Below are 13,080 nucleotides of genomic sequence, written 5' to 3'. Positions count from 1 at the left end.
CCCGGGACTCCCCACTGTGGCAGTGGCAGAGCCCAGTGAGGCCAGGGCCACCGGTGCTCAGGGTTCAACGGGCCCCTCTAACTGAGGATGGAACAAAAAGGCACTTTCTGTGACTCCGGTGTCTTTTTGAAGGCTGTGCAGCCAGCTGGGCCTGAGTAACTTCTAGCAGTTACAAGCAGAGCGAGTTCCCGTGCCTGGTAGCAGAGCACACCTGTTTGGGCACAGAGCTACGAGGCGCCCTGGCTGTAGGCACTGAACTGGGGGATCTGAGGGCTCCCGCTCAGCCACAAAACCCGAAAAGAAAGTCAAGCTCGTTTCTTCATAGGAAAAGAACTTTGATCTGGAAAAAAAAAAAGAAGACGAAGAAGAATGAAAGAAACAGTCTGTCCCAGCTGTTAGGGCCACCTGGTTTCTCCTCCCTGGGAAGTAGTTTATTTCTGTTGTGAAAAATTCCGGTAGTAGGAAAGATGCTTGTGGACAGAAGCTGCTGCCCTTGCCTTAGCTGCTGAGGAGGAGAAGATACAGGGCGGATGAGGATGTGCTGCTCTAAAGGGTGTGTCGAGGTCCCCAGAATCAGATACCAGAGGTGATGTCCAACTCATTTTCATTTTCCCAACATCTTCATCCAGGCCCTAGCAGCTTGTCCATTGGCAGATGCAGGGAGGCTTCCCCGGGGCGCTAGTCAGGCCTTTGCTGGTGTTTGCTTGAGAGGTTGCACTCACCACCACCTCAAACCAGGACACTACACTCAACAGTGGCCCTCAGAGACCTTGCGGGAGAGAGTGAGGAGGGCGCCTGCTCCCAACGGGCTTCTCCCGTCAGGCGACCCGCCTGCTCCTGAGGGAAGCTGGTGGGGTGGCAGGGGAGAGCCTGAGCCCTCAGAAATGAAAGGCCATGCCCATGTTTCTCCCACATCTTGAGGATCAGCTCAGAGTTCAGAGGAAGAGTTTCCTTGCAGGGCACTTCTGAGGGGCGAAGGAGAGGCAGCGACCACCCTCCAGGCCCTTGTTTTCCAATAGGTCCTGGAGAGCAGAATGCCGTACAGAAGGCATGAGGGTTGATTTTCAGACCCCAAAATCCCTCGAAGAGGGAAGGGAGGGACGAGGTCCTAGGAGGAGGGCTTTCGACTCCGCCCTGAGGGATGGAAAGGAATTTGGTAGTTGGGAGGGGAACGCAGAAGTCTTTCCCGCTGGAGAAAACTAGAGAAGAGGGAAAAGATGGGTTGGCCTGAGGAGACCAAGGGGAAGGAGCCTGGATGGTACAAATCATGGGTGGCTCTCGCCATTCTGCTGGTGGTGTTGGTGTTTTGTTTTTCTGTTTTCGGGGTCATACCCAGTGGTGCTCAAGGATCACACCTGCCTCGGTGCTCAGAAGCCACTCCTGGCAAGTTTCAGGGGACCATGTGTGGTTCCGGGGATTGAATTTGAGTTGGCCGTGTGCGAGGCAAGCGCCTTAACCCCTCTATTCTGTCTCCGGCCTCAGTCTCTTGTCTTACTGTTGTATCTAAGCACCTGGTTCTCCCTGTGTCCTGGAAAATAGAGTGGGGACAGGAGTTCTTTCACAGAGAGGCTGGAGGTTGTTGGAGAGTTGGTATAAGGTTATTTCCGGCCATGTTGGTGCCAGTCCTCACCTCTCCATGGAAACCTAGTGATCACAAGGTGGTTGATGGTTGAGAAGATCGGATAAGCCACAATGGAGTTGTCAATGCAGAGAACGGTGGTTAGTTAGCCCTGCTTGGATAGATGGACTTAAACTCTTGAAATCAGTCGGTCCCACTCCCCCTGTCAAAATAAACGGCATGTGTTTCTGTTTTGCACATTGTACAGTTTCATCTGGATGCTCCACGGTTTTGATTTGGTTTCATGCTCTCAGATAGGCCTTCTGTTTGCTAAGGTTTATGTGGTTGCAGATACTCTGCCTAGGTTAATATTTCATGAGACTCAATCATAACTTGAGGCAAGATGTGGTAGAAGCTGCTGCTGTTTATAAAGAAACCAAAACTGGCATCATTGCTGCACTCGGGACAGTTTGGAAAATGGAGAAACCCAAACCTCTCTTGGGTCAGTGTGAGAGCCCGAGGGTGCAGCGATGCTCTGGTCTGTGGAATGACCCCGGCTACCCCAACAGGGCTGCACTCAGCAGTGCTCGTGGAACTGTATGCAGCACCAGGGACCAAATTGGGGTCTGTCACATGGGTGCCCCAACTCCTGTACTGTCTCTCCAGCCCCTGATTTAAGAATTTAAACCAGGGGCTGGAGTGGTAGTATAGACGGTAGGGCATTTTACTTGCACGCGGCCGACCCAGGTTTGATTTCCAGCATCCCCTATGGTCCCCCCAAGCACCGCCAGGAGTAATTCCTGAGTGCAAAGCCAGGAGTAACCCCTGTGCATTGCAGGATGTGACCCAAAAAGAAAAAAAAAAGGAATAATTTAAACCGGGGAGTGGGGATGGGGGGGCGGGGATTACAGTATAGAGGAGCGAAGAGAGTCTCTTGCCCCAGAATCACATAGTATTGCCATTTGAGCAGACACAGGAATTAGAATTTGTGTTTGCTGTGTTTGATGTCTCCTGTATGTAAAACGATTGAAATAAAATAAAACATTCCTTGCCTGCAAGACTTTACCAGGCTGTTCTCTGAGGCATAAATGTGTACTTGGACCTTTGCTTTTTCTTTTTTTTTTTTTCAAATAGGGGCCACCTCCAGCAGTGCTCAGCCTGGTGACGCAAGTATGGTGCTTTGGTGCTCGGACCCAATGACACAGTGTTCGGGGGCCACCAGGCCTACACCCGGTGGTGCGTGGGGAGCCAAGCAGTGCTGGGGATCAAACCCGGGGCCTTGCACATGTCAGGAATGTGCCCTACCACGTGAGCTCTCTTCTGAACCTCTAACAAAAGCTTCTTTTCTTTCTTGATGTTTTCATTGCGGGTGGTGGGCGAGTGGGGTGGGTCACACCCAGAGGTACCAGGGGCTGCTCCCTGCAGTGCTTGAAGTACCGTGCAGTGCCAGGGATCAAACTACATTGGATCAGGTGCAGTTTTTCAACAGTTTATATCAGTGTTTATCTTTTAAGAAACTGAGGATTTCGGGGGCTGGAGCGATAGCACAGCGGGTAGGGCGTTTGCCTTGCACGCGGCCAACCCTGGTTCGAATCCCAGCATCCCATATGGTCCCCTGAGCACCGCCAGGGGAGATTCCTGAGTGCATGAGCCAGGAGTGACCCCTGTGCATTGCCGGGTATGACCCAAAAAGAAAAAAAAGAAAGAAACTGAGGATTTCGATGGACTGTTAGTGTGTGAACATGAGTATTGATGTATGCCAGACACATTAGCTACACCAAAGTCCAGCCCTGCATAGTCATGGCCTTGGCAAGGGGAATATCCCCAAGAAATCTGGTACTTAACAGTGGAGGACACTGTAGGCATGGGATCTGTGTCCAGTATCCTAAACTGAGCACATTCATCCTCCCTGTAGCTGGAGGAGCAGGTCCTGTGAGCAGCTCCTTCCTGCAGGTAAACTGAGGCCTCACAGGGTTCCGTGGCAGAGTCCAGGGTGCCAGTGATGACACAGCAAAACAGATCTGAGCCTAGCACGTTTCCTGAGTCTCTGCCCTTGACCACTGTGGCTACTGCCTCCCCTCCCTGTGCCCCGGGACCTCCTGCTGACCTGGGCCCCCGGCTCACCTCTGCAGGTGCTGGCTGTTGGCTGTTGCTGTCTTTGACCCAGTGAAGCGGCCATCTTATAGTTGGTTTACTTTGGTCTACCGGGATCCCCCTGCTCCCTTATGCTGATTAGCCAGTACGTTGACCCTTGAGCTAGTTGCCGATTAGGGACCCTGACCTCTCCCGCCCAACTTCAAGTTGAAAATTTTACTCTTCAGTAACTCAACTGCATATCACCTACCTTTGGCTGGAAGTCTTACCAATCATATCAGCGGTCAATCCACACATATTTTGCTATCTATTACTCATTATATTCTTGCAATAAAGAGGAAATAAGATGTTATGAAGAAAAGCACCAGGAAGGTAAAATACACTCATCGTAGTATGTATTAATTCTATCCGTTTACAACATCCATGTCCAAGAAGATCTGGGTCTAAGTGGGCTCCTGCAGTTCAAAATCATGGCTGCTCGAGGGTCAACTGTATTTAGCACATTGACTACAGCTTGTATTAGTTAAGCACTTCCAAGTGTGAGCCACTGGTGGTACATACTGCTGGAGTCAACGTGGAGTCAGATTTCACCCACTGCCCTTCCAGCTCAGGCTTCCCACCAGCCTGAGCTCAGCATCTTCTGACTGGGCCCTGGACCTTGCTGGAGGACAGCCAGCATGGGGCAGAGGTGTGGGTGGAGGCGGTTTGACCCCCACCATTGAAAACCCAGACCTGGAATGGAAGAACCTTGGGAAAGTGGCTTGGCGCTGATGCCGTCATATCAGCCCTCATTGGGCCCCACTGTAGCACTGTAGCACTGTCATCCCATGTTCATCGATTTGCTCAAGCAACATCTCCATTGTGAGACTTGCTGTTACTGTTTTTGGCATATCGAATATGCCACGGGTAGCTTGCCAGGCTCTGCCGTGCAGGTGGGATACTCTTGGTAGCTTGCCAGGCTCTCCGAGAGGGATGGAAGAATCAAACCCGGGCCGGCCACATGCAAGGCAAATGCCCTACCCGCTGTGCTATCGCTCCAGGGCCCCACAAAGGTAATAATTTTTACTTCATGTTGGACATTTCTCCCTTCATCAAGCATGGTGTCCATTACGTGGCAGACACTCAGTAAACGTTTGTTGGATGCATGGATGAGGGATTGAATGAATGAACTAGTAATTGCTTGGTTCCTTAGATTAAATGGCACCCTAACAGCCCGGGGGTGCACTTGCCCCTGCTGGGCCCAGTTTTGAAACCCAGGAATGATAGTAATGTCAGAACACACATTCTGATCTCACACAAACATTAAGCCAACACCTTGGGACCTTCATGTGTTTCTATAAGCATGTAAGAAGATATAAAACACATGTAAGAAGAACCTGTTCCATATCACATGATGAGAATTCCCTTTCCTCATACTTTCTAATTCTGGGTTGAAAATGCCATGTTTGGAACCATCGTGGGCACCAGTAAGTGATTGTCCTCTGTGTCTTCTGACAGATGTGTCCTCCCCACACCAGCACGTCTCTGCCAAGATGAAGCCAATAGAAGAAGGGGTGGAAGATGACGATGAGGTCTTTGAACCCGTGACTCCAAATACATTTAAAATCCATCAGTTGCCTTGATCAGGAGAGGATTCAAGTTATGGAGATGGACACGGAGTGAAGAAATCTTGAAACAGACTGCCACCTTTTCATGATTGTTGGGCTATTTTTCAGTATGCTCAGGCTGAACGCATTTGAGGACAGAAAAGTGAGGAAGCTGTAAAATGGGAACATTACTTTAGCTCTCCTAGGAATTGCCAGTGTGTTAAGTGATTGTTTTACTGAGCCTTCTGATTACACCTACTTCTATTTTGATATCTACGAGGTCACAGTATTTTCTAGCTATATTATTATTTTTAAGTTAAAAAATAAAATCTTAGTTCAGGAGTCCAGTAGTACAGCAAGTGGGGAAGGCACTTGCTTTGCATGCAGCTGACCTGGTTCAATCCCCAGCACCACATAGGGTCCCCTAAGCACCAGCAGCAATGATCCCTGAGCACAGACAGAACCAGGAGCAAACCCTACACACCAACAGGTGTGGCCGCCAATAACAGCCCACCCCCAAATTCAGTTATCTGTCGCTGAAAAAATGCTTGCACCTATTTTTGAAAGTTGTTCGTGTTCTTCACAGTTTCTCCACTCTGGCAATGGGGTCATCAGACAATGTTTTGTCATACAATGCCATAAAATGATGGATGCTGAAGTCCCGTTAAAGCGCAGTCTTGGGCTTTTTATCAGTTGACTTTGGGGGATGAAAATGTTTAAAAGAATGATGGGATCCAACTGATGTTTATTTTTCTCCTAGCAACACACAGACACATCAACTAGCTTATTTGGTCTTTGGGTAGAAAGTTTGATAATAAATTAAACTGATCAAGCCTCTGCTGATACTGCCCTTCTATCATGCTGTCTATAAATTGGTGTGAAAGCCAGGACCAGAAAGACAGATGAAGGCTATTCAGAGGCTGATGTCGGTGTTTCTCTAAACCGAGCTCACATGGGATTCCGAGCTTGGGGTTTAATGGGTGAGAAACGGTTGGGGTGGGGAGGACGGGAGACACCGGGGACCACATGGGAGTCACAGAATAAAGGAATGCAGCTGGCATCCTGAAGTTTCAGGTTTCCCCCTAAGACCTTAATTTCTCCTTACAGCGTGCCACGCGCTCCTGCTTAGAGCACGGGCTGTGCCTGGCCACCCAACCTGGACACGTGTGAGAACTGTCATTCCAGATCTCTAGGGTTGTGCTGCAGGAAAAGGTGCTGTCTGGCTGATGGAAAATAGGCTTGTTTCCTCTTAATCCATCAGGTCCATGAAACATACCACTTCAGCGTTTGTTTGTTTCCTCCAGCCTAACCAACATTGAGTGGCTCTGTTCTGTTAGGTAGTGATGTTCCAGGTGAGGTCATTCTCAGGTGAGTGAGCAGCTGCTGCTCACGGTCAGAGAAAGGAGAGAAATAAGCCAGAGCAGGGCCTCAGGTGGTCGCATTCAATGGCATTTTCTTCCCACACTGACAAGCAAAAACAAGGTTGTTGAATAAAAGGATGTTTTCCATGACCTGCTTTTGGTTATGTTGTTTCCCTCAAAGTTGCAGTTCAGGGCTGGAGAGAGTACAGCAGGTGAGGCATATGCCTTGCATGCATCCAATCTGGGTTCTATTCCCCAGGCTTCACCGGGAATAATCCTTGACCACAGAGCCAGGAGAGCTCTGAGCACTGCTGGGTGTGACTCTCATTTTTTTTTAATTAAAAATTAAAGGTCACATTTTCAAGACCTTAATCACCATTTAAGTGATGCTGTCTATACTCCGGGCTCACCTCATTTTCCTAAGATTTTTTATTTTCTAGGGGGAAAAGAGTGGGGGAAGTGGAAGGGGGCATAACTGGCAATGCTCGGAGCTTATTTCTGGCCTGGCCTTCAGAAATAACTCCTGGTAGTGCTTGGGGGACCATATGGGATGCTGGGAACTGAACCTGGGTGAGTCACATGCAAGGCAAGAGCGCTACCCATTGTATTATCTCCCTGGCCCCCTTCCTAAATCTTTTGGACCCAGTTATTTCAAATAGTTTCACTTGCATTAAAGTAAAATTGAACTCAATACATCACTTAGAGAATTTCTGCAAACTGAGAACCCAGTCCGCACCTTGCCGTCCAATGTCTGCTTCTTCACATCACGGTGGAAAGGTTGTCCCAGTATGTTTTAGGCAGTTTGCAAAATTAAATTTTCTTTGGCAGAAATGAAGCAAAGGAGAATGACTGGGACTTGGCTTCAAGACTCAGGTTAGTTTAACTATATCTCTGCCTGAGATCACATGCAAGACTTTAATGGTGTCACAACTATTTTTCTTATTTGAAATGAATTCCTCATTTGAGCTTTTATGAAATAAGGTTATTACTGACCATTTAGTTAACCCAGGCACAAGACTAATTCACAGGTTCATGCTACAGAGCAATTAGATATCACTTTCTTCCCTAAGTAGAAAAAAAATATTTGGTTCCTCTTAGGCTACATGTTGGCTATTCTGTGGGGTCCTCAATACTTTGGGGTTTCCTGACCACCCATTTTCAGCCTTATCTTACTGTGTCAACCTCAGACAATGAAGAGGGTCATTCTACTTTTTTAAACATTTTTTAATGAATCACCATGAGATACAGCTACAGACTTAAAAACTTTCGTGCTTACATTTCAGTCATACAATGATCGAGTACCCATCCCTCCACCAGTGCCCATTCTCCACCACCAATGGTCCCAGTATCCCTCCCACCACCCCCCATTCCCTGCCTCTGTGGCAGGCACATTCCCTTTTACTCTCTCTCTCCCTTCTTGGGTGTTGTAATTTGCAATATGAGTAGAAGAGGGTCATTCTTAGTGATTAGCCTGGGTGTGTTTAGAGGTTATGCCCTGCTAAAGTAGGCTGGACATAACCCCTTTTATAAACACACCCTAAAAGCAAGTGACATGAAGTCACTTACTGTCTTGATTAAATGTGTGGTGTCCCCACCACACGCATCAGTATCACTGATAACAAAATTGTAATCTCAAGACGAGGAATCCTTAAAGGGCCACTTATCCTGAAAGGGAAACATGAAACTATTTTTAAATGCCCACCTCTAAGGAGGACAATGAGGCTCCGAGACAAGGAGCCGCCAGCCGCTGAGCAGCCCTCCCACGAAGCCACGAAAGCAAAGCAGCAGATAAGAAAGCAGAAAAGAATATTAAGTGTAAGATCTCCTGTGGATTAAAGTCTCATCTGTACAAATGAGCGCATTTATCTTTGTGTGAGGCACACATGCATAGATTGAGAATACATCCACTGCCAAGTCCCTAGTGAGATGTTTCCTGTGTTTTCAGCTTTCGTTTCGCTGCGTGACTAATGTGCACAGAACAGCCCATAAAGTGTATTCCATAGATAACCTCTATCTTCTACTATGTGCAGTGAAGCATCCAGGCTTTCAGAGGAGTCTGGGGTGTAACCCTCCAGAATGTGTATGTCATTTTTAATCTTTTGAAAGCCCACCTCCATATTTACATTTATAGAGTACTAGATGGATTCTCCATAAAGTCTATAGATTTCTTTTTTTTTTTTTTTTTTTTTTTTTTGCTTTTTGGGTCACACCCGGCAATGCACAGGGGTTACTCCTGGCTCATGCACTCAGGAATTACTCCTGGCGGTGCCCAGGGGACCATATGGGATGCTGGGATTCGAATCCGGGTTGGCCACGTGCAAGGCAAATGCCCTACCCACTGTGCTATTGCTCCAGCCTCAAAGTCTGTAGATCTTAAATGAGTGATGGGTGTTCTATCATTATATTTTAGTTCCCATCCTTGCCTTTCAAGGATCCCCCACCCAGAGCTCTCCGATTCATTGTCCTTGTAATGCTCAAACACTCTGTGCTTTGCTGCCTACAGTCTGTGCACTCAAAGATTTTGTCTTCTGGTTCTATTGTCTGATTGTAGGACTTGGAGGTACCAGTTGCCACCTCCCTGGTCCTACTATAGCCCTAAGTTTGAGTCACGTGCATATTGGATAAAGCCTTAAGGCAAGTTAAAAAGTGTGTAACCGCCACACTCTGCCCTCTGCCTGGTCACCCAGGGTGTGACCGGCCTCGCCATGGCAGGGAGCATGCTATTGTGGGCTGGTGGTGGACCTTGCTCACTCACTGCTCTGCCTGCCCCACACAGCCCTGGATGCAGCTCTTCAGCGTTCTGATGTCTGTTTGCTCAAATGCGTGACTGTGGGCATGTCTACAACGGATCCCAGCAACCTCGAGTCCTGCTGTGTCATGGTGTCCCCTCCCTCCCTCTTTCCAAACTGACGTTTCCAACCTCTTTCTAATTACCCGCAACTAGAGGGACTGGAAACACTCAGTTCAGATTCCTGGGGCGGGCAGAGCACCTGAGACTGTGCCAAGGGACCTTGCAGCTGGAGTGTAATCACAGCGTCGGTTTGGCTCCTCCCGGACACATTCTCCCTCATGGTAGCTGTGCCGTGACTGCCACAGAACCCCCAACACCCTGTACGTCAGGACTTATTGTGGGTGTCATTGAAAAAGAACCTACTTTGAAATGTTTGTCTCCCAGATTTTCTGTTACACTTGTAATCTTACTTAAAAGCACACAAATCATTTTGTGAATACAGACAGGTATGAAATTCATTCTTTTGCTTTAGGTACATTTATATAGGTAACATTTATTGTATTTACATTTTGTCTGAAAAATTCCTTGGAGTTTAAAATAATCCACATATCTTGTCATTTGAGCAAATAAATTTCTTACTTAGAAAATAGATGCTTGTTGTTGGCTTTGTTTTGGTTTTGGTTTTTGAGGGGTGCTCAGGGGCTTCTCGTGGCTCTGCAGGGGAGGGGATTGTTAGCAAGCAAAGGACACACTCACCCTGTGAGCTCCCTCTGAGTGGAAATAAGCATTACTGGAGAGCAAACGCAGGCTGACTGTGTGCAAGACAAGCCCTCTACCCCTCGACGTTGGTGTGACCCACCCCGTTTCCTGCTTCCCGGAGAAGAGGGAGCTCTATGCAGGGTTTCACTCAAGTTCTGGCACTGATAAGCCCACAGAACCAGCTTGGCTTTAAACCAAGTGAAGCCCCTGACGCCTGGATGCAAGAAACCCCCCACCCAGAAGCTGGCCCGGGCTTTCGTGAGAAAGGATGAGAGCCATATACCCACTATTTTCTGTGCAATTGAGGAAAATTTACCAAGCTGCTCTGGTCTGTTGGTTGTTGTTGTGCAACTATCTTTCTGAATCAAAAATATGTTTTTTTTTATCTCATTCCTCACATAGGATTGATATGCTCGGACTACAGCCATCACCTTCAGAGTAATGGAATTGTTGCTTTGAGGATAAGAAGATCTATGCGGGGGGAGTGCTTTTGGGTTATTTCTGCCTCATTTCAAAGCTCTGTCACATTGGCTGCCTTTTTTCATGAAAAGGTAGGTCTTCAAGGCTTTGTAGACAGTCTGGATTGTTTCAGCAATTAAGAAACCTTTGAGTTTCCTTGTAGGGATATACGGATTTCGGTGTTTTGTTTACTGTGTCTGAATATCTCCTGCTAGCTTCAGAAAGTCCAACACTGCAAGAGATCACATGAGGAAGACAAAATAATCTCCCTTGGGTCTATTTGGCAAAGCAAGGAGGATTAATCTTTCTATTTTTAGGGTAAACTATTTTCTTCCATCAGTTGTCCTATGGATCAGAATGAGAACTTGACTCTGCCTTTTAGTAGCAAGTCTTTGGCGCTTACAAACTTGCCCCAGTCAGCTCCAAGATGAGATGCAACTGTGAGAGACATCTTACACTCCCATGAAAAGAGTGAACTGTTGCTCATTAAGTCACATCAGCCAAGTGTAACAACCTGCTTCTGAGCCCTGAACTTGTTGAACTAGCTTTGGGGCAGCTTCTCCCTGAAGGCTGTGTGGAAGACCCAAGAGTTGCCATTCATATCCACTAGGAGGTTTCAGATGTGGCCACAACCCCCCAAACTGTAAGACTGACAGGGCTTGGGCATGCCACAAAGACTTGTAACTCCTTAAAAGCCAGACATGGCAGAGATGGTTGTGGACCAGTCCTCACTTCCTCCTGCTGAAGCAAAGATAGCTGGCCCCAACACCTGGGAGTCGGACACAGGAGGTACAGCCAGCACGCCTTCTCCAGATGGAGCCCCGGTGACACTGACCTTCCACTAACATGGCTTCGGGATGCGGGACTGGGACATTTCCAAACCTTTCCTGAAAAATAAAAACATACAATCTATTGATGCCATCCAACATGCCTGACTGTTGGAGGAAAACCTCCAAATAATGATAGTGAGACTCCTGTTGAAAATTGAATGTAATCCAAGTAAGGAAAGAGTAAAGTGAAAATTGTCTGCCACACAGGCAGAGGGGGAGTGGGAGGGGGGGTATGCGGGGGGTTTTGATGATGGATCAAATATGAAAACTTTGTAACTGTATCTCACAGTGATTCAATAAAAAAGAATTAAAAAAAAAAAGATAGCTGGCCCCTCTGACCTTCTTTTGTGAATACAGCACCCAGTCTCCCCGCCTCCTCTTCCTCCTGTCCCGAGAAGAGCACCCTCTTTTCCACCTCAGCTAAGCCTTGTCACCTCTCTACCCCTCTCTGTTAGTGCCCCCCACCCCGTTTCCTGCTTCCCGGAGAATGGGGCTCTATGCAGGGTTTTACTCAAGGTCTGGCTCAGATAAGCCCACAGAACCAGCGGGGCTTTAAACCAAGCAAAGCTGATGCCTGGATGCAAGAACTCCCACCGCGTGAGAAAGGATGACAGCCACTTACCCACTACTTTCTGTGCAAATGAGGAAATTTTACCAAGCTCCTCTGGCCTGTTGGTGGTTGTTCATGATTTGTGGGGTGTACGAAGCCCCAGTGAGGCCACATGGGGCCGGAGGGAGGGAGAGGACTCAGGCTCATTCCCTGCACGAGAATCACCAGAGACGCGCTTGCTCCCCGCTCATTTCTCTTCACGTGCTTCTGTTTTCTTGAGGGCCCCATCTTTTTCCAATGTGCTTCCATTATTTTTGTGATTCTCATCTGATCTCTCTTAACACATTATTAGTGTGAATATTTTGGGGGAGGTTAGGTTGGGCCACTCCCGGCAATACTCAGAGCTTACTCCTGGCTCTGTGCTCAGGAGTCACTCCTGGTGGGGTCCAGAGGATAGATAGAACTCTGGTGGGCCAACTGAAGGACCACGAACAACCCCCGTCTGCTCTTTCTGGCCCCAGTATGAGTATGTTTTGCTAGTAAGATTGAACTACAATGTAAAGTGTCACTGTCACTGTCATCCCATTGCTCATTGATTTGTTCGAGCGGGCACCAGTAACATCTCTCATTGTGAGATTTATTGTTACTGTTTTTGGCATATCCAATATGTACGGGTAGCTTGCCAGGCTCTGCTGTGCGGGCGAGATACTCTCGGTAGCTTGCCAGGCTCTCCGAGAGGGGCAGAGAAATCGAACATGGGTGGGCCTCGTGAAAGGTGAACACCTTTCTGCTTCAGCCATGTAAAGTGACATAATCATAATAGCTAGCTTCAGAGTACTTATAACTTATCAGAGACTTGTAGGCATTGAAAGTGCATGATTTCTGCCACCTGACCCCGCACCAGGCTGTTTCATTCGGGGTAACCCAGAGGGGGCAGGTGAGACACACCTCCCTGCCCCAAGGGACTCAGCTCTGTCAGCCAAAAACCTCCAGAACTCAACCGCTGCCAAGCTCACAGTCACTCTCCACATGCTCGGGCTGAGCCTCACCCGTGAGCGAACCTATTCCGGGACACTTCATACCACACACCTTACTCCAAGAGTATCACGCCACATTTGATGGGGTTCAAAGTAGGAGGAAAACAATCTTAGA

General features: G+C 48.0%; 1 protein-coding gene across 1 annotated transcript in view; it reads left to right on the top strand.

Moving 5' to 3' along the window:
* Nucleotides 1-8,786, top strand: part of BVES (blood vessel epicardial substance) — a 47,794-nt gene extending 39,008 nt beyond the window's left edge. Inside the window, exons 8-9 of the mRNA XM_055137222.1 lie at nucleotides 2,693-2,866; nucleotides 5,150-8,786. Coding sequence (XP_054993197.1) covers nucleotides 2,693-2,866; nucleotides 5,150-5,274 — 299 coding nt within the window. The 3' untranslated portion in view covers nucleotides 5,275-8,786. The remainder of the gene's footprint in view (nucleotides 1-2,692; nucleotides 2,867-5,149) is intronic.
* The last annotated feature ends 4,294 nt before the right edge of the window (nucleotides 8,787-13,080 follow it).

This window comes from Sorex araneus, chromosome 4 (genome assembly GCF_027595985.1).
Source record: "Sorex araneus isolate mSorAra2 chromosome 4, mSorAra2.pri, whole genome shotgun sequence".
NCBI classification, from domain to species: Eukaryota; Metazoa; Chordata; class Mammalia; order Eulipotyphla; family Soricidae; genus Sorex; species Sorex araneus.
This window is presented reverse-complemented; position numbering and strand designations above follow the sequence as displayed.